The sequence below is a fragment of the Maniola jurtina genome, chromosome 21 (assembly GCF_905333055.1).
Source record: "Maniola jurtina chromosome 21, ilManJurt1.1, whole genome shotgun sequence".
NCBI lineage: Eukaryota > Metazoa > Arthropoda > Insecta > Lepidoptera > Nymphalidae > Maniola > Maniola jurtina.
Genome location: NC_060049.1, coordinates 1,102,198 through 1,129,419, shown reverse-complemented (window position 1 = coordinate 1,129,419; position 27,222 = coordinate 1,102,198). Strand labels below are relative to the sequence as shown.

Here is a 27,222-nt window from a genome sequence, read left to right as displayed (position 1 = left end):
GCACGATATTCTCTCCAGCCGCGACGTGCGTGCGTCACTGCCGCGCGGCGCGGCTGGAGAAACTATCGTGCGGGGCGCTGACGCGACGCGCAGTTCAGCTGCAGTTCAGTTCGAGTGCGTGGGCACCTTTATTCTCTTTAATTATGAATTCTAGCCCCATAAACTACTACTATACAAAATATCACATTTTATCACTACACAAGCTGACGCCCGCAACTTCGTCCGCGTGGATTTAGGTTTTTCGAAATCCCATGGGAACTTTTTAATTTTCCGGGATAAAAAGTAGCCTCTGTGCTAATCCAGGATATTATCTATCTCCATTCCAAATTTCAGTCAAATCCGTCCAGTGGTTTTTACGTGAAGGAGTAACAATTCTCACACACACACACACAAACTTTCGCCTTTATAATATTAGTGTAATAGTGTGAAGTGTGGTAGTGTGATTCCAACTCTTTAGGCTCAAAATGTTGACGTCTCTCAGTTCCTTGGACTGCGTGCTCTCATATTATACGAGTAAATAACCCTTTACATTGTAATAGGATTTGAATAAGTTTGCGTCAATACTTTTTCAATAATTTCCTTATTTACCTACCTATATTTACTTTATTCAATCAAAAAATATACAACAATCTAATATCATTATCATTCATCATTCATAATCCAACCAAACCAATATTCTTTTTAACGCAAATTGATAAAATCTCATAATATTTCATCACGAATGTATTGAAAATATCGCACGCCTAACAAAAACCGCCTTCCTTAGGGAGAGCTTACGCCACTGAATTTCAAATAAGGTAATAGAAATACCTGCTGTTCTAAGGGTAGCAAATATAAGCGGGCAGGACAGTTTTTCTTCTTGTCCTTATCACACTTACCTATGTAGGGTTAGCACATGTCTTCTACCACTCATTTCTGTAATCTGTCATCGATACACCTTGTTAGCCAAGCTCGGATTGGCAGACTTCACACACATTTGAGAACATTATGGAGAATTCTCAGGCATGCAGGTTTCCTCACGATACTGTCCTTCACCGTTAAAGCTTGATATTTAATGGCTTAATATTGTATGTTAAATCTTTGAAAAGTGCAACCGCCGAGTTTCTTGCTGGCTCTTCTCGGTAGAAAAGGCATTCCGAACCAGTGGTAGATGCTTGGACGATTCAAAAGAACTTGTAAAAGTCTAATTGAATAAAAATATTTTGAATTTTGAATTTTAACGCACATAACTCTAAAAAGTTAGAACTGTGTGCCTCGGACCCCCAAAATTCAAAATTCAAAATATTTTTATTCAATTTACAAGTACCTACTTTTGGATCGTCAAGAGCATCTACCCCGACTAGAAAACCAACGTCTTAACCACTAGACTAGGCTAATTAATTATTCAATTCAATTCAATTTAAAATATATTACTATTCCATTAAACTTTTACAAGTGCTTTTGAATCGTCAAATGAATCTACCACTGGTTCGGAATGCCTTTCCTACCGAGAAGAACCAGCAAGAAACTCGACAAGAAAAGAAGTTCAGCAAGAAATTATCAGCTTAGACGTAACAAGATGGCGGAAACTCATAACTATTTTTAGTTTGATCGCATTATACCTGAGGAGCATTACATATATATTGGTAGGCAGCATTATATTCGTTGCAAGATGGCAGCCTTGGATATTTTCCACGTATCGATACTCCTCCGATACTCGCAATTCTTGCGGAGCGCTGATAACGAGGGGGGGAAGGTAAGAGGAAGGTGGGGGAGGGTTATTATGTGGTTTTACGGCCCATATTTTACCGAGCAGTAGCAATGTATTCGGCATATTGTGTACTATATGGAGTACATCTCGCAAAAGTTTTATTGAGTTCATGTTACATCATGAATCTTGATTTCTACGATGTTTTCCATGTCCACGTAAACATGTGGAAATTCTTTAATTTTTCTAGATAAAAAGTAGCCTAAATCACTCTCCGTGTGCCTACCAATACCAAATAAAAAATTTTGGAGACCTCCACTTTTTTGATGTAACATCCATTAGGTAATTTTTTTTTCATATGAGATATTAAGCCCACCCGGACCTTTACAACGAATCAATTGATACCTCATCCATCAAAATCGGCCCAGTAGTTTAGGCGCTACGGTGGAACATACAGAATCTGGATACAAACATACATACATACATACATACATACATACATACATAGACTGCTAAAATAACCCTTCCTTTTGGCTTTGCCGCAGTCGAGTAAAAAGATTATTATTATTACTAAACGATTTTGAATTTGAAATTACATAAGTAACATCATCTTATTCGAGTTGCATGTCATGTCGTAGATTTGAGGAGGAACCAATCGCATTGTTATCCCAGGACCTCCTCAAATTCTTACCATTACTGGAAGAGGCATGACCCTCAGTAATGGAGAACATAGAGAAGGTCTTAGTCCAAACATAGAAATGAAGTGAACTTCTAAATGAAAATGCATCTCTAGGGGCTACTACATCTGTGACTCTCGGTGACTTCAGATGAGAAATTTTAATGAATTCCCACCATCTTCGATCAATGATCTGTGGGTAGGTTTACTGGATGAGCTAAGTTCTTATTTATTTATTTACTTTCGCAGAAAAAAATTCTCGAACTATAGGCATTAGGTAAAGTCGAACAACGCATTTACTTCAAGATCTAAAATTTACTGTACTAGTGGATGCCGCGATCCACATGGATTTAGATTCCTAAAAATCGTGTAGAATAGAATAAAAATTTGCCGATGTTACCCTCCTGACAACACTATGACAAACTCACGCTCCTCTACCACTTCTGTAGATATAATAAAGAAGTGGTAGAGATTATTATCTTTCTTCTATACTATACCCATAGTTTCGTTTTGTTGGATTTTTGTATCATGCAAGCAACATAAAGTGCTAATAGTCTAGTGGTTAATACATTGGTTTCTTATACTAAGGATCGGGGGTTCGATCCTGGGCACGCACCCTGGGGTTATGTGCGGTTTTAGCAACTAAATATTACTTGCTTTTAACAGTGGAGGAAAACTTCGTGAGGAAGCCTACGCCCTACATGCCTGAGAGTTGCCCGTAATGTTCTTTAAGGTGTGTGAGGTCTGCTACTCCGAGCTTGGCCAGTGGACTATGGCCCAAACCCTTCTTATTCTTAGAGGAGATCCGTTCTCAGTAGTGGGCCGGCTATGTCGAAGCACCGTTAGGGTTAACCAGTAAGGTATTCTGGTTTAGCGAGAATCTCTCGCAGCATAAACGTGTTCCTTCTAGTTAAAATGCAACTAAATCCCAGTCGATTTCCCGTAGACTAGCATGTAATTAACTGCTGGGAAGATTTTAATGAAAATTATAATATTAATATCTTAAATGATTTACTCACACCTTCCATAATATCGTCTCTATGTTTCTTTAACTTAATATATAAGGCCCTAATTCGCAGTCGAAGACTGAATGAACGCTATCAAGCTCATTTGACATTAATTGGTTCTACATTGCTGTCATACTCAGTGATATCAAAATAATTACTCGTAGTAAACCTTCAATGGATTAAAAATAAATGTCAAACGAGCTCTGGTATTCAGGGCTTAAGTTAGCAAATCACCCTATTGGAGGGTGACAATACTGGCTAGGTACTATTTATCCCGGCCATAAAAGAGTTCCTACGGGATATTTTGGAATCTAAATCCACGCGAACGAATTCTCTAACAGTTTTGAACTAACAAAACTCAAAACTAATTTAAAACCAACAAACAAAATTAAATATAAGTAGGTAGTCGAATGTTTAGTAAAAAAACTTTTAAATCGTTTCCAATAAAACTTACTTCTGAATGGCCGCTGCACACAGTTTCTTATAAGTACTCGAAGTTGACTAAAAGTTTTATTGAAATGGGGCCAATATTCTTGGGGAGTTCGTGTATTGAATAAACGTTAAAAACTTCAAGGAAACTTTTTGTAAGTTGCAGACGACGATATTTAATGGGAATTGTTTTTTTTTTATTTTTCTATCCATTTCCTTTTTTATTACGATACTAGCTGATGCCCGCGACTTCGTTATATAGTCGAATATAGTGGATTTTCAAAAACCTAAATCCACGCAGACGAAGTCACGGGCATCTTCTATAGCATATAATATATAGCACTCTATTTGAATTGGATAAATAACATTATCCGTGGAAAAGGTGCTCAAGCATGCCAGAAAAGTTTTTACGTTTTAAAACAGGTTTTATGGAGAAATTAAGCATGATTCCATGTGACACAATAAACGTGTTTCACTTTGTAATGTAAATAGCGTGCCATTATGCTTATTTTATTTATTTGACGTGCCGCTAACGGCACGCAAGGTTTACCACCCCTGTCCTAGATCGTCTAAGGCGCAACGCTCACCTGCAGAATGGGGTTTATCCTAGGCTAACAACATTTGATAACATTTTATTTACCTATTTATTTAGATACAAGTTAGCCCTGGACTGCGATCTCACCTGATGGTAAGTGATGATGCAGTCTAAGATGGAAGTGGGCTAACCTGGAAGGGATATGGCAGTTTTTATTAAGCCCATGCAGTATGCACCTTTGGTTTCTACACGGCATCGTACCGGAACGCTAAATCGCTTGGCGGCACGGCTTTGCCGGTAGGGTGGTAACTAGCCACGGCCAAAGCCTCCCACCAGTCCAAAGGAAAAGAAGGGTACCTACAATATTATATCTTATATAATAGTAGTTCAGGCGGAACAGAAAAACATACACACACACATACTCGCCTTTATAACATTAGTGAGATTTGTATGGCTTTACTAACATTGCGGAGAACTAAATTCAGTAAGCACCTTTCACATAATATAAGACAGCCCAGAACACGCAAAACTGCACCAGTGAGGTCATCATAAAGTTTGGGAGTTTTGTCGGAAACAAATACACATACATACCTACGAGCACGAAGTTATAAAATAATCAGTAACTATTAACTAATAAGTATGTACCAAACTAGCCCATATCATGTAGCCAAAGTTAGCAAGTTTACGGTTCAACGCGGTTAAATTGAAGTTAAACATAACTTGAGGAAATAAGTTATTTTACACACTACAGAATTTTTGTTGCAATACTTTTTGTCTTGTCGTCTTCGAACTCCTTCACGTAACTGGTCAAGTGCGAGCCGCATCGTATAAGACATAACACCATGTTCTTTTAATTGTATATCGTTACGACAAGAGTACGACAACGACATGAATACGACAAGACTATGACACACCTAAGACATAAGTATGACTACAACAATGCTATGACACAACTATGACTAAAATATGACACGACTACGATACGACTTCAATACGACTATGTCAAGAGTACGACATGACTACGACTCGTAGGCGAGCTGTACTTTTGACGTACGATACGGCTACGACAAGAGTACGACAGGACTGAAAAGTGCAATTACATGACTACGACAAGAGTACGACACGACAATATTTTAAGTTAGAAACTATGAAACTATACTAAAGACTAGATTTTTAAAAACCTAAACTTACGCAGAGGAAGGATGAGTAAGACAAGAGTATGACACCACGTAGACAAGGGTATGCCACGACTACGATAAGAGTACGACATGACTACGACACGACTAAGAAAAATAATCTTCACCATACGATACGACAAGTCGCCAGTATGATCCTAAACATAGTTCAACAAACATGTCGAGGTAATTGTTGGGAACAACTCACGACTTCATTACGTACTTGTTCGAACTTGTTTAATATAAACTAACTGACTTACACCGGCACTTGCAGTACTCCAGAAACTTGTAATTAAATACACCTTAATAAGGATCGGACGCACAGCTGCAAATCTCGAGGAAATTCTGAAGTACATAATACTGTTAAAGTAGAGAGAAACTCAGTTAAATACAAATAATCACAACACAATATTATAAAGGCGAAAGTTTGTGTGTATGTTTGTTACTCTTTCACTACTAACTACTGGATTGATTTGGCTGACGAAAAACTATAGTCGTTGTGGTCCCAAGGTGCAAAGTGACCTCGCACCAGACAGAGCAACAGTGGCAGATTTAAAAACCGGCCAAGTGCGAGTTAGACTCGCGCACCGAGGGTTCCGTACTCGGGTATTTTTTGCAAAATGCTCGCTAAATCAAAAACCTTTTAACGTAAAAATAAATAAAAATCTGTTTAAGAATATACAGGTAAAGAAGCCCGTTTATATGATACCCTACTTGGTATACTTATCACTTTGAAAATTGAAACACATTTTAAAAAAAATTTAATGATGTAACCACAAATTCACGGTTTTCGGATTTATTTCTTTACTTGTGCTAAAAGACCTACCTACCTGCCAAACATGATTGTAGGTCAACGGGAAGTACCCTATAGGTTTTCTTGACGGACACGACGACGGACGGATGGACAGACAGACAACAAAGTGATCCTATAAGGATTCCGTTTTTCCTTCTGAGGTACGGAACCCTAAAAATTATAATAAAGAATGCATTCAGAATAATTATTATCATTATTTATTATGGAATCACCAGAATAAGTATATTACATGACAATTTTCAAAATTTAATTATCACTTTTAATCCGCCTGCATAAACAAGTGTAAATTAAAAATTTATAACACCCCCGACGATCCAAAGTATTTGAGTTTTCCAAAACATCATTTTCAAATAAATAATTATGTATTTAGACAACGTCCATCTTGACAGCTTGACATTTGTCTATTGACATAATATTATGAACCTAACGGTTATCTAACCTTCTTTCCTACAAGAAAACTATAAAAGAGCTGATAACTCTTAAACGGCTGAACCATTTTTTTTAGATTATAGCTAAGAACACTCTCGATCAAGCCACCTTTCAAACAAAAAAAACTAAATTAAAATCGGTTCATTCGTTTAGGCGCTACGATGCCACAGACAGATACACAGATACACAGATACACAGATACACAGACACACAGATACACACGTCAAACTTATAACACCCCTCTTTTTGGGTCGGGGGTTAAAAATGATATCTAGTGAATACCGGATTTTAATATTAATATCAGCGATTACAGTTAATCACTAATTTTGTAGATAAGTGGATTAAAATTATTTAAGCTCACACCAAACATAACATTAAAAAAAATACATAATTCATGCAAATAAAATATTTATTAATTTTTGCTGAATCACGACTTACCAGGTGTGACTGCTTTCAAACATAGGTCTAACAATAAAGTATAGGCGTTATATCTAGTTTAATAAAAGGAAAACTGACTGACACAATTAACTATTGATGTGGAATCTTAAAATATGTAAGTACTAGCTGATGACCACGACTTCGTCCCCATTCATATAGGTGATTTTTAAATACCTATATCAATGGGGACTCATTGGTTTTCCGGGATAAAAAATATATGCGTTAATCCAGAGTATAATCTTTCTTCATTTCAAACAGCCAAATCGGTCCAGTGGATTTTGCGTGAAAGAGTAATAAAAATCCATACATCCATACATACAAACTTTCGCATTTATAATATTAGTAAGGATGTAAGTATTTTTCTTTAAAGTTTCTTAGTAGCGGTCTGTACCGTAGATCTCCAATTAAAAAAAACAGAAATTCATAGTTTATCGGTAGTAGTTCAAAAAATTCAAAAGGTTAATGATCAAAATTTGTTTATTTTTAAACACTCCTCAATTCGTTGTCATAGCTCTCCTTACTCCGGCTTTAACACCTTCCCAAGTTTCGATAACGACTTGCTCAATCCAGATCGGGTCCATCCAGTAACCACCGAAGACACCCGGCAAATCGATAGTATAGGCCAGTGGGACCCCAATACTGTGAGCGTAATCTATAGAAGTCCCAGCCATTCCCGAACCACGGATCAAACCAGCATTACCAACTCGGTATGATAGAAAACTGGGGTGCTTGGCTGAATTGATAGCATCTGCCATACTGATCCCCACAGAATGCTGTCTTAAAGCATGATCAGATAACGAACCATCAAAAGCCCAAGGGTACATAATAAAGCTTCCAAAGCTGCTGAATGAAATATACATCAAAATCCTTCTATGTTCAAGTAGTATGTCTCTTACAACTCTTGCTTCAACCTCTGAAAATGGATACGCGCCAGGGTATACGTAGGAGCACGGGTTGTCACTGGTACCAATGGTGTGCCATACGAAGTCGAAGTTACGGTCGATGTCAGCTCCAGGGCACATTCTGGTCCATTGATTGTCAGGGTCAATCGACCGAGTTTTTCTCCATGTGACACTCTGTAAACGTTAAATCACTTAATTAAACATTGAAACTGATTTCATCATGATTAACCCACCACCGGCTCACTACAGAGCACTGGTCTCCTCTCAGAGTGAAAAGGGTTTGGCCATAGTCTACCACGCTGGCCGATTGCCGGCTGCGGATTGGCAGACTTCACTTCGAGAACATTGTGGAGAACTCTTCCATCTTAGACTGCATCATCACTTACCACCAGGTGAGACTGCAGTCAAGGGCTAACTTGTATCTGAATAAAAAAAAGTTTAAATACTTACACCTTCCCTCGAGAACCTATATCCATCAGGGTTCACAATCGGCAGCAGGATCCAGTCAAATCTGTTCAAGAGATCTGGATCAGTCACATTTTCCACCAACTGGTTTATAGCGTATGTGACTGGGGGTATGGACAGCCACTCCCTTCCATGCATACCACCATCCAAGAAGATGATGGGTTTGCGGGTGTCTTGGAAGTTGGTAGTAGAAATTCTCATGTATTTCATGGGGAGGCCGTGGAAGGAAGTTGTGGGGGTGACTACTCTTGCTACGTTCGGGTGTGCGGCTGCTATGTCATCCATGTATTTGTGGATCTGAAATACGCAACAGTTTTATTATTACCGTCGTGTCGGATTGCCGTCCCATCAGAGTATAAGAGTGACCGAATGGAGAGTATGCCTATGCTTGCGCATACACTAACTTGTGCAATAGAATACTTATGCGTAGTAATCTAGCCTACACAGTTACACAGAGACCTGCTCTGACCGAGTTCGGTTAGTACTATTCATTTTGTTAACCGACTTCTAAAAAGGAGGGGTTCTCAATTCGTCGCAATCTTTTTTTTTTTATGTATGTTCCCCGATTATTAATTTAGTGACAACTTTTTTATCACAGTAATCTTTTATATGAGAGTTGCTTCAATTACATACTAGAACTTCGTAGGGTAATTTTGGAAACATTTTTTTTTTTCAAAATTGACTCAGGTTTTTCCGGGTGTATAGCTCTGAGTGTGGCAACTTAACGTAGAATAACATGAATATACCGCTTAGGAGTATGGATTTTACAAAGACTGCCATGTCAGTCCGATTCCATCTTAAACACCACATCGATTAAAGAAATCTCTTTTTAACCGACTTCAAAAAAAGGAGGAGGTTCTCTATTCGGCTCTATTTTTTTTTGTATGTTTGTTACGCAATTACTCTGCCAAATATGAACCGATTTTGATAATTTGGTGCCAATCTAGAGTCACGAACATTATGAAGAGTAGGTTCGTGCGGTTAATTGGCACCGGTTATCCAATCCAATCCAATAAAATATGTTAATATAGAACTACATTAACGGTAATAAATTAAATTCTATTAAGCTTTTTAGTGTTTGTGGTTACCTATTGAAATCGGTTTTTATTTTATTTTTTGAATTTTTTTTTACATCAAAAAGGTAATATATCAGGAAAAATTACCGCTTGAACTGTTTGATACTGATTGTATGGTAGTCTGCCGCCAATTCTGCTTGGGCTCGCTGATACTTTATCTTTGAACATTTCATCTTCAAGATCTAGGTGCCTGAAAATGTTAACATGTGTAAATTAAAAATTTATAACACCCCCGACAAGTGAAGGTTGTAACTAGAAAATAGCTGATAACTTATAAACGGCTGAACCGATTTTCTTGAATTATATTCATTAGTTTAGGAGCTACAATGCCACAGACAGATACACAGATACACAAATACACAGATACATAGATACACAGATACATAGATACACACGTCAAACTTATAACACCCCTCTTTATGGCTCTGGGGTTAAAAAATAAGTGATTACCAGCCTTACCAGCCTGTTACCAGCGATATAAATGTAAATTCATTTCTGTGGTGATTACTTAAACTAAGACATTCAACCATTTTTTTTTTTTCAATTTTTAAACATCTCGTTTTACTTACTTTTTACTTTTTAATACTATAAATGTGAACTTTTCGATATTTTTTACTCCTTCATGCCACAATGACTGAACCGATTCGGTTGTTTGGATAGGAGGTAGCGTATAGTTTGAATTAGCGTTAAAGCTATATTTTATTCCGGAAAACAAACTAGATTCCACGGGATTTTCAAAAACCTACATAAGTTACTTTTTACCCGAGGGAAAGCCTAAGGCTAAGCCTAGACTAAGGGAAAGGTTATGATTTTAGCAGTCTATGTATGTATGTAATATGTGTGTATGTATGTATATGTGTTTGTAATATGTTGTATGTTGTAATGCTTCACTTACGTTTTCATATTTTTCGTGTGTACCCGGTACCTAATCCCCAGTTCTTCCATGGCATTGGTGAAGTTCTTCTGATTGGCTGGGTCCACCAACACCAGCCCTTCCCTCTTGATAGCCGGATAGCCATATACATCGAGGTCATATTTTTGGACTACCACGTTAAAGACTTCTAACTCATCGTAGTCATATGGTACCACGTAGTAAGAGGTCCACCTGGAAAATCGCGTTAGTTAGTGAATGCCATATTGAATTTTTCTCCAAAAAAACACACAGCACACAGCATATAGCGTACAGCAGTCATTTGGGACGATGTAGTTGAGAAACGATCGCTTCAAAGCGATAAGGCCGCCGAATAGTACAGCTGCATTGTTTGTTTCCATTTCTCTTTTGCTGTACAATAAAGGATTATTCATCCATGATGCAAGGATTCCAAAGCAAGAAACCAAAAACTTAATATTCGATGTAAAATCTGTATGGTGCAACGGGTGCAACATGTAGATTGCGATATGCACCACCCACCCTCCACTGCTAAACATGCAGGAAAAGTCAGCTACCAAACAAGCAATACGGAACTGTTACTTCCGCAGAATATCTCCTGCTTCTATACAAGATACCCCATAGGTACATCCAAATCTGTTCAAGCATTTGGAAGTAATGCTTGAACAGATAAAGAAATTCACATATCTACATGCATACCTACCATACTCAGAAAACAATACATTCTTCTTTTTGGGCAATCGTTTAAGAGTGGTCTCTCCGTCATTCGCTCCATACAAACGTAGTTCCAATTTCATTTGAATATTAAGCAACCAAAGTCCATGAAATTTTGCAGACATATTCTACATAGAAACTAATATCTATGCCTGTGGTTTTCCAGATTTCCGTTAAAATATTCGGTTTCAAAGTTACGCCGTCTTAAAAATTCACATACAAATCTTTGATCCCCGTAATTTTGAAACTACATATTTTTAGAAAAATCTGAAACACCACAGGCACAGACATTAGTTTCTAGAATATGTCTGCAAAATTTCATGGTCTTTGGTTGCTTAATATTCAAATGAAATGGGAACTACGATTGTATGGAGTAAGTGACGGAGAGAGCCCTGTTAATAATTTACTCTTACCCTTCATATTCCTCGTGTTTAGCGTAAACCGCTACAATAAAAATCCCAAGTAACCAAACATTCATTTTTGCGAGCACAATCATTACTAATTTTATTTGATTACAGGAATCGTATCTAAGACCTCCAAATCTAATCTAATAATCCTTACCACTGCGCTATCGTGTTATATGACCGTTAACTCTTTAGTCTTAAATTATTATCTGACTAGTTGATGCCGGCGACTTCGTCTGCATGGATTTAGATTTTTAAAATTCTTTCGGGATTTTCCGGGATAAAATAACCTAAGTTACTACTTAAATATATCCAATATATTAATTAAAATTACGTCAATTAGGTAGGTACTAAGTAGGTTTTTCTGTACGTTTGTGAAGTGGTGATAGTAAAAGAATACCCGACTGAGTTTGTTATGGGGTCTTCTCAGACCTGCACGCGTTTGGAACCCTCGTAGCTTTAGTTTTAAGTTACGTGATTAATTATCACCACTATATCGTACAAACTTAACAATTTCGACCATCAAAAGGAGTACAATTGTACCTACTTTGAATAAATGATTTTGAATTTGACTTTGACTTTAATCCTTCTATCGACCCCGAAGGGCATATCTGTATTTTTCAGTCTGGGGTGGATAGATGGACACACGTTTCTGAGTATGTGATGGTACGGTGTGATCGTCTATACTAGTGGTTAAGATTAGGCATTATGAGGAGATAAAAATAAGAAATAAACTCAGCTGAATTATAGAAACACCTAGGTATTTAAGTCATGAGTTATTTACAAGTAATTAATTGGTACAGTACGTTGGGTGAACACATAGACTTCTCGACCAGCTAACAGGTTTACACGGATTGAATACTAAAAAAAATTAATGTAATATTTCAATTCCTCAAAATAGATATAATGAGTGGAGAGATCTGCTAATTTAGAACGTCCTGTTAGTGTGGAAAATCAGTTGATACGTGTATTTGCCTTATTTAGGCCATCGGTTTGAGACCAACCGGCATTCCTTAAGCACGGGGGGGAAATACCTACGCTGAAATTCAGCCTTGATCCATGTTATGTGGGGCTCAGCAATTGGACTCTCCTATTTTCGCTGCGAAGCGTTTTCAATTGCCTAGGTACGGAAACCTAGGTTCTTTTCAATGAGCTCTGGGCTCGCCCCAAAACCATGGTATTTTTGTATATTTATATATTTGTTTGATTGATTGTCAATAAATTGGCCAATTTATTAGTTCGGAGAGTCCAGCTGTATAAAGACATGACGTGTTTGCTTTGTGCCGGAATCTCGCTGTTGGTACGTCACCAATCAACCATGTACCATAAAATATCAAGCAAAGAAATTACAAATTACAGCAAAACTAGTATTTTTATCTTATCAAAACTCGGTGATTCACAAATTCAGCTGGCGTCGGTTTTAACAGATAATGTTACCTAAAATACTGTTTGGGAAAGATCGGTACACCATAAAAAAAAAGGTACCTACCTGCCTCGCCATCTGTCCTCCGGAGGCAGCGTGAATTCCATTGTCTCGTTCAGGGTATTTTAGTAGGTAGATGAAATTTAGCTGTTACTCGAAAGTATCCTCGACAAGGTCCCTTTGTCTTTAGCCTGGGATTCGAACCCAGCCAACCCTATTATCTTTAGTAATGGAGAGCATTCTTGGTATATTAGTACTAATCGTTTTGTGATAATAAAAGTATAAGGAAAAACCATCGTGAGAATTTCACATAATGGTATAAAATACCATATGATGAAGGAAAACTTGATCGAGAGTTCTCTATGAAGTCCGCGCTCAGTAGTGAGCCGGTGAAAGCTGTTCATGTTGATGAAGACGATGTTTATACCGCGGTAGCTAGTAGTTTATAGCACACCACCTTATTTTAGCTATTGAGTGATTTTTCTACCAAATCAATAATTGTAACGACAAGAGTCATTCCATCAGACTGCATTAGACTGCTAATTCAATTTTAATCCCTATTTAATGCTGAATAAGAGCTAGTATTATAAATAGATGAATTGCTGAAAAAAAAACTGGCCTAAATTTTACTTTGTAAAAGCCTATAAATAAAGGATTAAAAAAAAAAAAAAAAAAAAAAAAAATTTTACTTAATAGTAGGAATTGTGATTGGTATGTAGGTCAAATGAGAAAATCTTAATATTGGAGTTCAAGTTAGTTCGATACATGGTTTCTTTGTATCAATGGCTTTGTTAATATTATAATATGGTAGTCTAGCCTCCAAACAAATTGAATCTCCATTATTAAATGTCTAGGAAATGTATCTAAATATAGCAAATAAAAGATGATAGTTATACCCAAGTGCATTTATTTCTGGTAAATAATTGTTTATTTACTCATACAGTTGAGTATTTAGAAAAAAAAAGAAGAGAAACTGAAAATTTATTATTTAGACTGGAAATTAAGTAACTTTATTACATTATTTAATTCCCGGCCGAATATTTGCTTCCTAAGCCATACTAATTTTTGAAAGGGAAAAGCAACATTCAAACGAAAAACCCTTTCGGCTTTAGATATTATTATGTACATCATTTTTATCTAAAAATACACACATGCCCACATAATCAATGGAGATATTTTCTATAATAAAGTAAATTTTAAGGACACACATTATGCACAGTTTTATACAATCAATCTAGATATATTCAGATCCCAGCTCCACAGTTAATTATTTCGTCTCATTTAAACACTTTGGTTTAAGTAGTTTAATTTTATGTTCAAACGTGAAGTTAACTCATTGTGCGGTCTAGAGTATAGATACCATTTTTATAGCCTCGTATTCATAATTTGAGGATTATGTAAATCATTTCAAACAAAATTTCTAGAAACCACCTCCGCTAATGCCAGGTTGTGGGTCCCCGATTTACGTCATATAAAATACAAAGTGTGTAATGCATTATCTGGATTCATTTCTAATTAAATCAATCAACTAATTTAATAAACTAGGGTTGTGGAGCTGATTTCAAAATAATCTAGTTAAAATTTAATGTAAATTAGTACATCACCATATATATCAGCTTCTGCTGGCCCGGATACACACTATTTTATTCTATTTATAATTTACTATTATTAATCTACACAATTGCAATATATTTCTACACTTAATATTCACTGTTAGGCTCTACTGCACGTTGAGCCAGACCTCCATCGAATGTTCTCTCCCGGTCCCCCAGTGTAGACTTCAAACGTCCACACGGATATCTTTGTCCACGCCCATGATCTGAAATGCAAAAAAAAAACCCAGCGAAATTTCGGTTTCTGATTGGTTCACTCTTGCGCACAGAATTACCCTATTGGCTGAAAATAAAATGTATTTCAAACTTCCCTTAGTGGGCCGTTCCTTTTACTTTCTCACGCCCTCGCCTTGTCTAGACCACTTTTATAACACGTGATTACAATTATGTACCCTTGTACTTTTACACTTATAGAAATCTCTAAATTAAAATTTACGGCTTTATCTAATTTATGACCGCCCCTAACGCAACTTTAGTTTTTGGGAAAATTTATTTTGCCCTTTTGTTTTTTATACTTCCTTTCCTACAATTACTCAGAAACTTAAGCTAATTTATTTGTTTGTTTATGGATGGACTCAAAGAAATTTAGTTTTAAGACGTATATTCTCAGTATTTAATTTATTTCATTTTTAATTTTTTTGTTCTACCATTCTTTGGAACTTTAGAGTGATTTATCTTTGTTTTACAAGCCGTTTCCTTTCTAAGAGCAAAACTTAAGAGATGACCAAAAAAAATATATGATGAATATGTATGACTATCTCAAGTATACACCCTAGGATGGATATTTTAGGGTGTATAAACGGATAAACCGCTGAAATTCAGTCTAATTACATAATTAGAATATGTCCTTGACAATGTAAAAACCAGAAACGGTAATCGGATTATTATCATTGGCACTCGCTTCTACTGATAATAAATAATCTCCTAGATATAAGTAGTATATTATACATGTAATATTCTGTCTTTTCTAATTGAAACTATAACATTAAAACTACAAGTGTAAATTAAAAATTTATAACACCCCCGACAAGTGAAGGTTACATTAACTAGTAAAGAGCTGATAACATTCAAACGCTTGAATCGATTTTCTTAGATTATAGCTAAGAACACTCTCGATCAAGCCACCTTTCAAACAAAAAAAAAACTAAATTAAAATTGGTTCATTCGTTTAGGAGCTGCCATGCCACAGCCAGATACACAAACACACAGATACACAGGTACACAGATACACATGTCAAACTTATAACACCCCTCTTTTTTTTTCACCCCCGAAACGTCGCTTACTGGTTTCAGGCATTTCAACTGCGGCTCCCGGTCTTGATGCATTATTTTGTCTTATCATTTCTACTAATCATTGTAGTTTATTATATTTTTTATAATATTATGGGCTATAACCCATAAGTTTAGGTGAAAATAAAATTTCTAATTTGCCAAAAATTTTGGTTAGATCATAATCCAGTTGAGTACCTACCTCATTGACATTCAGATAGGGAAAAAATTGTTTTGTAAACAATTTTTTATCAGCTCAAAGATAAAACCTAAAATGATTAAATTTTATAATTTTTATCTGTTGCGGTAGGTATTAAATAAAATACAGTGGTAATTTTAACAAATAATAATTTAACAATTGTGATAATTGTCTATGAGACTATAATCAAATTAACTGTAACTAATAAGTAAGTAGCTAATCAATTTTTAACCCCCGACCCAAAAAGAGTGGTTTTATAAGTTAATAACGTGTGTATCTGTCTGTGACCGATTTTAATTTAGTTTTTTTTTTGTTTAAAAGGTGACTTGATCGAGAGTGTTCTTAGCTATAATCCAAAAAAATCGGTTCAGCCGTTTGAAAGTTATCAGCTCTTTTCTAGTTAATGTAACCTTCACTTGCCGGGGTGTTATAAATTTTAATTTACACTTGTTAAAATTTCCATAACTCCAATATTGTGTAGATCGTACTTAAATGTGGTACACATTACACATTCAAGATCATTTTTTCTGTTCTGTGAACATAATCGTAAAAATATTTCATTTAAAAATTTGATTGACTATGTTTATCAAAAAAATATTTATTATCGTCTTAATGTCGAAAACTAATTGATGAAAATGACAATTTTGCATGATTAAAGGTCTCTTATGCTGATTAGAATTCAATAAAACGGGTTCCTCTAATTATATTTGGTTAAAATATTTTGGTTCTCCGAATAGTTTGACCAAAATGTTCAAAGTTATTTTCTTTTTATTTGTGTCCATGTATTTGGTTCATGCCAAACATGAAGAATACGAAGGGTAAGATCATCATCATGATCATCAACTGATGGACGTACACTGCAGATCGTGATTGAAAGACAAACCAATAAACAAACACACTTTCACATTTATAATTTTAAATGAATTTTGTCTTTTCCCCATCGAGAAGCACGTTATTAGCTTAGTTTACTTCGTCAAAAGTTGTTGAATATTGATTGATTTTATCATAAATAAAAGTGATGTATCATCAGCAAACAATACTATCCCGTACGTATCCTTAGCGAGGTAAGGAGGGTCATTAATATAAATGAGGAATAGGAAAGGTCCTGAAATGGAACCTTGTGGGACCCCTATTTTTACAACTGATCCAGATATTCATAGTTAAGGTAGTGATGGTTTGAATTCACAAAAACACTATGTATTTACTTATCTTTGAATATTGCAGGTACACTTTATATGCAGTGACAGTACAAGAACCGGCCCAAGTTGAACAGCTGATGGAAATAGTAGAACGATACAATCTAGATATCTGGTCTTACGTCAATCTGGAAACTGAAGGTCTGATCCTTGTGGCTCCAGACTTGAAGCAAGTTTTCGAAGATGAGATCTCAGCAATTGGGATTACGTACAGAATTGATACGGACAACATTAAAGAGTAAGTTATAACCTAACTAGCTGACTCCCGCGACTTCGTCCGCGTGGATTTAGGTTTTTCGAAATTCCGTGGGAACTCTTTGGTTTTCCGGGATAAAAAGTAGCCTATGTGCTAATCCAGGATATTATCTATCTTTATTCCGAATTTCAGCTAAATCCGTCCAGTAGTTTTTGCGTGAAGGAGTAACAAACATACACATAGTGTGATATATCATCATCTCAAGATTAAAGTTATTATTCTGTAAGGTGACCCGGTCTCAGTAGTGAACCGCTAATGGATTGATTATGATAACGATACATTCCTATGTCTTTTGTAGAAAACTTGACTTAGAAGACGTGCTGATGGCTGAAGCTCATAAGAGAAGCAACGCGAGCAGATCTGACAGATTTGGTTTATCGTTTGACGTCATCCACCGTTGGGCTGTGGTAAGATTCTATATTAAATCCTTCGGAACTTTAAATAACATTTAAACTGCACGGTTTCTAAAACCTTAACGGTTTATTATCCCAGACGGTCTTAGAAAAGTAAAACAGTTACATTATATGTCCCAAAAGACTTCCTCGGGGAACTCCAAAATTTAAAAAACTTAACCTTCTTCGTTTTGTCTATTTATATCACTATCATCATGACTATCATCTATATGGGCTCATAGGAGTGAATATCTCTTAAGACTTGTAATTTTTTTTCAGGTTGACAGATACCTTGTGGATGTAGCCAACAGGTACCCAAGCGTTGCTCGAGTTGTCAATGGGGGACGGAGTGTTGAAGGTCGTGACATAAGATACCTGAGACTGTCATCAGACAACTTTGCGGTATGTATCCAGAGTGAAATGGATGATATTTCAAATAGAACATAAAGAATTATGTTAATTATTATATTATTACATAGGTTTTTTCATTCAATTCAATCAATTCATTGCATTTTTTGAAAGAATTTCAGAGACTAAAATTCTAACAAATATTTAGAAAGATAAATAATTTATTAGGCAACAAATAATGCAGCTGAGAAGTTAACGGGTGCTATTAAAGTTCAATGTGTATCCTTTTAAGTTCTGCTAAGAAATATTCATAATAACAAATCAATGAACACTATTATTACATAAACATGGACTAAATTATAACAGGTATTCTTAAACACCAGGAAAGAAACAGAAACATTATAAAAACATCAATGAAACAACAAAAAATTGAATTGATAACTTTGTTTTCAGTCAAGAACTAAACCAGTAATCATCATCCAATGCTTGCTGCATGCCCGTGAATGGGTCACCCTTCCAGTAGCACTGTGGGCCATCCAGGAGTTGGTGATCAACGTCACCGACCGGGACCTCATTAGAGACATCGACTGGATCATTCTCCCGATCGCTAACCCCGATGGCTATGAATACTCACATACTCGCGTAAGTAACTAGATATTCTTAAGCTACGAAGAGTGAATAGTAGAAAGTTCAGTGCAACTATTCAATTTAGTTTGAACGTTGGAGTAAATCTGTCAAAGTTAACATCTTCACACAATTTTGTGGATTTATGTAACTCCGCTAACCAGTAAGATTATCTTTGCGTTCAAGACCAAAATTATCAACTAGTATGCAATATTATATGCAAATAATAGAGAATATGGGAAATAGAAGCTGTCCTAATGGTCCCTAGCTTGGATGAATTAATCACCCAAGGTTCTTATTACATTACATCCTACTGAAAATTATTAATATCTTAAACAATAGGTGATTATTTTATTATTATCAATGTTATTTTTAGACTCGTATGTGGAGGAAGAACCGTAGAACAGGCCAGTCTCCCTCCTCTTGCATTGGTGTGGATCTCAACAGAAACTTCGACTTCGTCTGGGGAACGGATTCTAGCAATAGACCTTGCAGCGACACCTTCCACGGCCCCAGACCCTTTTCTGAACCGGAATCTGTAGTGACCAGAAACATTATAAATGAACATAGAAGTCGGATTTCTCTGTTCCTCGATGTCCATAGCTTTGGAAGCTTGATCCTCTTCAGTTTCGGCAACAGACAGTTGCCACCGCATGCCTTAGTGCTTAACAGAGTCGGGGTTTTAATGGCTGAAAGGATAGATGCTGTAAAATGGCCTCAAAACCGCAATTACAGAGTTGGTAATAGTGCTCAGGTCCTTTACACGGCTTCTGGTGAATGCGCTGACTATGCCCAAGTTGCTATTGGAAATGGGCTTGCTTACACTTATGAGTTACCAGCTCATAGAAATCTGAACAGTATTAACGGGTTCCTGGTAGACCCTGCGTTCATACGTCAAGCTGGTTTTGAAACTTGGGAAGGCATTAAGGCAGCAGCGCGCTATGTCGTTCAGAATAGATTGTGATCTGTAATCTTCGGGAATTTTAATGTGACGGCTTTTAATTTTAGATAGTACGTACAATGATAATAAATTATTTATTTATTTTGATAAGAATATGACGTTTCAGTTCGTTTTATTTTTGCTACGTTTATTACTAAGTACCCATATTATAAATGCGAAAGTGTGTTTGTTTGTTAACTTATTGGTTTGTTGGTTGGTCCTTCAATCTCGTCGTAATAGAGCAATTAATTGAAGTGAACTTTTGCATGGGTATAGTTAAAGACAGTGAGAGAGTGAGGGACAGGAGAATAATAATAATAATAATATAATAATAATCGTTTTATTTAAAGCAACTATGGCTCAATTTGTTAGTATACAGACACTTAAAAACCTAATGTTAGTACCTTACCTAAACTATATTCGTGGCAACAGACAGAATTATTTACAAAGGTGGCCTCACCAACACTTTAACAATGTGTTTAAGCATTGGTGAGTCCATCTTGCTCGCAAACATGTTCAGGATGCTGTTGGAACCTGAACGCAGTCTTTTCAGCAGTGATGCTGACTTCTTCCGCATTATTGCAAAGAAGTCATCAGTCCGCTCGTCTGCGAACATGCCTGAGGCTGAACAGAACCGCGGCAAGCCCAACAGCATCCTAAAACCATTATTATACTGCACCCTTAGGGTGTCTATGGCCTTTTTTGAAAAGTTGACCCACAAGCTTCCCGAGTAGAAGTTTTGGCAGTATGCCTTGAAAAGCGTGATTTTTGTCTCTTTACTACATCGGGCGAACCTGCGGGCCAACATATTACATTTAACAGCCAAGGCCCTTCTCTCTCTCTCGATGTCGACATGATCTTTAAGGTCCTCCGAAACATAGTGACCCAAGTATTTAAATTGTTGCACACGTATAGGCTATACGTATAGAATAACATACACGTATAGAATAACATAGGCTAATTTTGGCCTTGAAAATCTAAAAGTTCCCACAGGATTGATAAAACTAAATCAGCTGCTAAATTATGTGGTGCTGGGAAAACACGACATTGAAGCGTCGTAACAATACTTGCGGATTTTCGCTTGAACGACTTGAGACGGGCCTGCCCGCGAAATTCAAATTAAATTTGATTTTTCGCATTTTTTAAACTAATACGACAACGTAGGCTTATGGCATTTTAAATTGCGACAATGGCAGTATCATCCTCACAGGCTTATATAAAAATCTTTACTTGAAATGGTCCAGGTTAAGAAATTAGCTGTAGTATCGACTAATTCTGATACATTAGTCGTATTAGTTTAAAAAATGCGAAAAACCAAATTAAATATGAATTTCGCGGGCAGGCCCGTCGCTTCCACCTTAATGCGATCATGCGCAAGCGTGCTACAGCCATAATGAGCAGACTTGTGGCCAGTACCAACACCCTCCTCAGCGCATTGGAAAAATTATGTTAATAGTCAAAATTGTTTATTACTATCAATTTTTGAAATTTTTATAACTTCAATATTGCATATTTACTTATATGTGGGTAATACCCTTTCATTATCATGATGATTTTTTTGATGCGGTCATAATTCTTAAATTATTTTAAACACTAATTTATTCCCGCAGCTTCGTCCGCGTGGACTACACAAATTTCGGACCCCTATTTCATTGTTTCAGGGGTTAAATTTTCAAAAATCCTTTCTTAGAAGATGTTTAAGTCATAATATAGCTACCTGAATGCCAAAGCTCGATCAGTCCAGTAGTTTGAGATCAGTCAGTCAGTCAATCAGTTTTATCTTCTGTAGTTATAAAGTTTGGCCTTGTTTATCACAAAATTGTTATCGCCTTAACGTCGAAAACTAATTGATCGAAATGACAATTTACATGATTAAAGATCTCTTATGCTGATTAAAATTCAATAAAACGGATTACGCTAACGATATTTAGTTAAAATATTTTGGCCTTCCCAACAGTTCGGCCAAAATGTTCAAACTTATTTTCTTTTTATTTGTGTCCATTTATTTGGTTCATGCCAAGCATGAAGAATATGAAGGGTAAGAGAGGCTAACTTAAAACTGTTAAGAATATTGAAAAATCTATCTATATTAGAACTAACGATTTTTTTAAAGGTTTCAGGCTCAATTATTGTCAATGTATTTTTAAAATTCAATTCTTTAAAGTGCAATCGAAAACAAAAGTCTGACTTTTTTCCCATAAACAACCATAATATTATATCTCTCAATTCCATCATCAGAGGCGCTCAATGGTGCCAAAATAATCATCTTACTTTCAACTCAATCGGACTGTTGAAAGTAGCCGAAAAATCAGTTTCCTATTTCAATGATATGACAAGTGACAACATATGAACAGGTCAACCCAATCAAGAACTTTTCAAAATACTCGGTACCTTTGATATTGCAGGTACACTTTATATGGACTGACAGTCCAAGAACCTGCCCAAGTCGACCAGCTGATGGAAACTGTGGAACGATACAATCTGGACATCTGGTCTTACGCCAGTCTTGAGACTGAAGGTCTCATCCTTGTGGCTCCAGAATTGAAGCAAATTTTCGAAGATGAGATCTCAGCTATTGGGATTACGTACAGAATTGATACGGATAACATTAAAGAGTAAGTTGTAACTTAATATATCATCATCTTTACCCATCGCCAACCCACTACTGAGCACGGTTCTTTTTTTAGAATAAGATCTTTAGGCTATAATCTCCCACGCTGCGCTGGCCAAGTGCAGAGTGGGAGACTTCACACACCTTTGAGAATAATTGAAATATTACTATGATAAATTCGTTATCATCTTCATGTGCCAAGTGCAAATGGCCAGACCTTACACACCTTTGAGAACATTTGGAGAACTATCAGGCATGCAGATTTCCTCACGACGTATTCCTTCACCGTTAAAGCAAGTGATATTTAATTGCTTAAAACGTGCATAGTGCATAGTTCGGAAAAGTCTGCCAATCCACACTTGACCACCGTGACTATAGCCAAACCCTTCAAATTTTGAGACCCGGTCTCAGTAGTGAACCGTCAGTGGGTCGATCATGATGATTCTGATGATACATTCCTATGTCTATTGTAGAAAACTGGATTTAGAAGATATGCTAATGGCTGAAGCACATAAGAGAAGCAATGCGAGCAGATCTGACAGATTTGGTTTATCGTTTGACGTCATCCACCGTTGGGCTGTGGTAAGATTCTATATAAAAACCTTCAAATTTTAAATATTAAAACTGTTTGATATCCAAAACCCTAACGGTTTCTTATCCCAGACGTAGACGGTCTTAGAAAAGTAAAACAGTTACATTAAAGGTCCCAAAAGATTTCCTCGGGGAACTCCAAAAAATAACTTAACTTTCATCGTTTTGCTCTACTCAAACTATTATTAGATAGCTATTTGGTGGTCGATAGTTATTATGACAATATAAATAAAGATAACTAGATATTCTAGTTATCTTCTAGTAAATCATGTGATATTTTGACAATATGACATGATGTCGTATATTTTGTCAATACCCATAAAATTATTACGTACTATAATATATTAAAAGGAATTTGTCAGTACTACATTGACTATCATCTATCGACATCACTGTCATCATACTATCATCTGTATGGTGGGCTCATAGTAGTGAATATCTCTTTAGACTTGTTAATTTTTTTCAGGTTGATAGATACCTTGTGGATGTAGCCAACAGGTACCCAAACGTTGCTCGCGTTATCACAGCAGGACGGAGTGTTGAAGGTCGCGACATTAAATACTTGAGACTGTCTTCAGACAACTTCGCGGTATGTATCTAGAGTTAAAGAAGGGTTAAGTTAATATTCGTATAGACAACTCAATAAAACTAAAAATAACGTGCTTTAAATAGCAGTTCTTGTTATAATACCAGAAATACGAGATGAAAAAAAAACAAGATATGAAATCATAAAAAGCTAAACAATTAATATGAAATCGAATTTGAAAAACATCAAAAATTATATAGACTGTTTTGTTTTTAGACAAGAACTAAGCCGGTTATCGTCATCCAATGCATGCTGCACGCCCGTGAATGGGTCACCCTTCCAGTGGCTCTGTGGGCCATCCAGGAGTTGGTGATCAACGTCACCGACCGGGACCTCATCAGAGACATTGACTGGATCATTCTCCCGATCGCTAACCCAGATGGCTATGAATTTTCGCATACTCGCGTAAGTAACTAAGCAACTCATTTGACATCTTCACATAATTCTGTAGATCAACGTAACTCTTCTGCCATGTTAGTTGACTTTAACTTGCATATTTTATTCCTACTTCTATCACAAATAAACACATGTCTGCAACCTCATGGTAATTGATGATGCAATCTAAGATATAGAGCTAACTTGCAAGGAGTAACATACTCCTCCCAAGTTGATCTATCAAACCCATAACTCTAGACCTTAGTCAGTTTTGTGCGGCATTGTAGGTACGGCATTGCCTGTAGGCTGGTAACTATCTACGGCCAAAGCCCCAACAAGAACAGACCAGAGACAATAATTTAGAAATTATCAATTATTTGATAATTTATCTCGTTATAAGACCACAACTTTCACCAATGCACCAGAAAGATAGTCTTTGCACTGAGGACCCTAACTATCAGCTTATTTGCAATATTATGAAATTAATAGAGAATATAAGAAATTGCAATAAATTTTCTAAATTCTCTACCAAAAAAATGGTAATATGGTGATTATTAGTATCATGTTTGCTTTCAGACTCGTATGTGGAGGAAGAACCGTAGAACAGGCCAGTTTCCCTCCTCTTGCATTGGTGTGGATCTCAACAGAAACTTCGACTTCATCTGGGGAACTTCTTCCAGCAACAGTGCTTGCAGCGACACCTTCCACGGGCCCAGACCCTTTTCCGAGCCAGAAGCTGTAGTGACCAGAAACATCCTAAATGAATTCAGAAGTCGGATTTCTCTGTTCCTCGATGTCCACAGCTTTGGTAGCTTGATCCTCTTCGGTTTCGGCAACAGACAATTGCCGCCGAATGCCTTATTACTTAACAGAGTTGGGGTTTTGATGGCTGAAAGGATAGATGCTGTAAAATGGCCGCAGAACCGCGATTACAGAGTTGGTAATAGTGCTCAGGTTCTCTACATGGCTTCTGGTGTTTGCGCTGATTATGCTCAAGTTGCTATTGGCAATGGGCTTTCTTTCACTTATGAGTTACCAGCTCATAGAAATCTGAACAATATTAACGGGTTTCTGGTAGACCCTGCGTTCATTCGCCAAGCTGGTTTTGAAACTTGGGAAGGCATCAAGGAAGCAGCGCGCTACATTCTCCGGAACAGATTGTAATAATATTAAGTAATCTTCGTAGATTTAAGTGTGATGGCTTTTAATCCTTGATAATTGATAGTACAATTATAATTATAATAAATTATTATTTATTTTGATAAGAATATAAAGTTCCAGTTGTTTTATTTTTTCTACGTATATCACTACCTATAATATTATAAATGTGAAAGTGTGTTTGTTAGTCAGTTTATCCTTCAGTAACATTGCAGCAGAGCAAACCTTCGACGTGTTTTTTTGCATGGGTATATAGGTGACCTGGAAAGTAACATAGGCTACTTTTATCCCGGAAAATCAAGAAATTCCCACGGGATTTTTAAAAACCTAAACTCCACGCGTATGAAGTAGCTGGCATCGGCTAGTAAGTATAATAAAAGATTCAATAACACGCATTTCATAGAAGAATAAAAGCCTTGCGTGATGTCGGTAATTCAGAGTTCATCACTTTCTTTAGAGTCTCCATAGCGAAACGTTTAAAGGAGTGGACTGAAATTCAAAAAGGAGCCGTTTCAAAGCACACCCATTGCATTATTGTCGTACCTACTCCTAGCATAAGCTTCATGCCTAGTTGCAGGGAAAAGGGGAATATTAGCCATCATGATGCGTTATGCCTAACACAAGTTATCATAACGCAAGTTGCGTAATGAGGGAGTTATGTGCGTTTTAAGCAATTAAATATCCAATTCAATTCAATTTATTTATTTGCTGATACAGGTCATTTTATATGTGTGATTATACAAATAATGGTCCAGCTGTATCACGCCAAGCTGGCATGCAAATATATTAATTTGTGTTAAACATAGTAACTCTTAAATAGAAAAATTAAAATAAAAGTAAAATTTTCCATTGTTTGAAATAAATGAAGTTATACAATAAACGGAATTCACAATTTTGAGTTCTTAGTCCTAAAAATATTACAAGTTTACATACAAAAATTAAATAAAAAGAAAGATGTCATCTTAGATATTCATCAACACTATTAAAAATATTCTTAGTTAAATAACAATTAAATATCACTTGCTTTAACGGTGAAGGAAAACATCGTAAAGAAACCTGCATCCCTGAGAGCTGCCGTCCTAACGAAGAGAGCAATAACTAGGTTTCGACTACTTTCGAGATATTCGCGGTTATGATTAGCTACTTACAAATCGTAATATTACATATTGCAGTTTTGATAACCAACAGAACCGAAACTACTGAAGATACAAAAAAGACGTCTAAGGCGAAAATATAGAGCTCATTTTCCTGATTACCCTAACGAAGAGAGCAATAACTAGGTTTCGACTACTTTCGAGATATTCGCGGTTATGATTAGCTACTTACAAATCGTAATATTACATATTGCAGTTTTGATAACCAACAGAACCGAAACTACTGAAGATACAAAAAAGACGTCTAAGGCGAAAATATAGAGCTCATTTTCCTGATTACGGATATGGTCTTAAGTCAATTTGCCCAAAAACTCGACTTATTGCACTCTTTGTTAGGACGGCAGAGAGTTCTTCATAAGGTTCTCAAAGGTGCGTGAAAGCCTGCCAAACCACACTGGGTTAGCGTGGCAGACCATGCCTAAACCCTTGTTATTCTCAGAACAGACTCACGGTCAGTAGTGGGTCAGCGCGGGCGATGAGTTGATCATAATGTTGATGTCATTATATTTTTATTTGTTTACTTACTATTTAATAATCCCTCATTAATCTCACGTCCAGATGTCAAACTTTGTTATTTTATCTAAATTGATTATTTTAAGTATGTCTATATCAATATAATTAAATAATAATCTGTACACGTAACTGATCTTGAGATTAAATAGTTTCACATCACACTAATATTATAAAGGAGAAAGTTTGTATGTGTGTGTGTGTGTGTGTGTATGTTTGTTACTCCTTCACGCAAAAACTACTGGACGGATTGGGCTGAAATTTAGAATGGAGATAGATTATACCCTGGATTAGCACATAGGCTACTTTTTATCCCGGAAAATCAAAGAGTTCCCAC

The 27,222-nt window shown here is 36.3% G+C and overlaps 3 protein-coding genes across 3 annotated transcripts; 2 read left to right on the top strand and 1 right to left on the bottom strand.

Annotated features, from left to right (window-relative positions):
• Positions 1 to 7,648: 7,648 nt before the first annotated feature.
• On the bottom strand, positions 7,649 to 11,714 carry LOC123876125 (carboxypeptidase B-like). The gene is made up of 5 exons (XM_045922275.1): positions 11,650 to 11,714; positions 10,529 to 10,738; positions 9,721 to 9,823; positions 8,543 to 8,854; positions 7,649 to 8,266 (listed from the first exon to the last, which is right to left on the bottom strand). Exons 1-5 carry the CDS (start codon positions 11,712 to 11,714, stop codon positions 7,685 to 7,687), a joined length of 1,272 nt encoding a protein of 423 aa, XP_045778231.1. The 3' UTR covers positions 7,649 to 7,684.
• A 5,177-nt stretch (positions 11,715 to 16,891) lies between these two features.
• Positions 16,892 to 19,924, top strand: LOC123876525 (carboxypeptidase B-like). The gene is made up of 6 exons (XM_045922834.1): positions 16,892 to 16,962; positions 17,369 to 17,578; positions 17,895 to 18,003; positions 18,268 to 18,390; positions 18,790 to 18,978; positions 19,337 to 19,924. Exons 1-6 carry the CDS (start codon positions 16,892 to 16,894, stop codon positions 19,922 to 19,924), a joined length of 1,290 nt encoding a protein of 429 aa, XP_045778790.1.
• Positions 19,925 to 20,412: 488 nt separating this feature from the next.
• LOC123876524 (carboxypeptidase B-like) lies at positions 20,413 to 25,227 on the top strand. Its single transcript, XM_045922833.1, has 6 exons — positions 20,413 to 20,630; positions 22,306 to 22,515; positions 22,985 to 23,093; positions 23,569 to 23,691; positions 23,905 to 24,093; positions 24,640 to 25,227. Exons 1-6 carry the CDS (start codon positions 20,413 to 20,415, stop codon positions 25,225 to 25,227), a joined length of 1,437 nt encoding a protein of 478 aa, XP_045778789.1.
• Positions 25,228 to 27,222: the final 1,995 nt, after the last annotated feature.

Coding starts and splice junctions, on each gene's coding strand:
- LOC123876525 (XM_045922834.1), top strand. CDS start 16,892: ATGTTCAAAGTTATTTTCTTTTTATTTGTGTCCATGTATTTGGTTCAT. Junction 16,963..17,368: donor AAACATGAAGAATACGAAGG/GTAAGATCATCA, acceptor TGAATATTGCAG/GTACACTTTATATGCAGTGA. Junction 18,004..18,267: donor TCATCCACCGTTGGGCTGTG/GTAAGATTCTAT, acceptor ATTTTTTTTCAG/GTTGACAGATACCTTGTGGA.
- LOC123876125 (XM_045922275.1), bottom strand. CDS start 11,714: ATGAATGTTTGGTTACTTGGGATTTTTATTGTAGCGGTTTACGCTAAA. Junction 10,739..11,649: donor AAACACGAGGAATATGAAGG/GTAAGAGTAAAT, acceptor GCGATTTTCCAG/GTGGACCTCTTACTACGTGG. Junction 8,267..8,542: donor ATAGGTTCTCGAGGGAAGGT/GTAAGTATTTAA, acceptor TAACGTTTACAG/AGTGTCACATGGAGAAAAAC.
- LOC123876524 (XM_045922833.1), top strand. CDS start 20,413: ATGTTCAGGATGCTGTTGGAACCTGAACGCAGTCTTTTCAGCAGTGAT. Junction 20,631..22,305: donor TTGACCCACAAGCTTCCCGA/GTAGAAGTTTTG, acceptor TTGATATTGCAG/GTACACTTTATATGGACTGA. Junction 22,516..22,984: donor GATACGGATAACATTAAAGA/GTAAGTTGTAAC, acceptor TGTCTATTGTAG/AAAACTGGATTTAGAAGATA.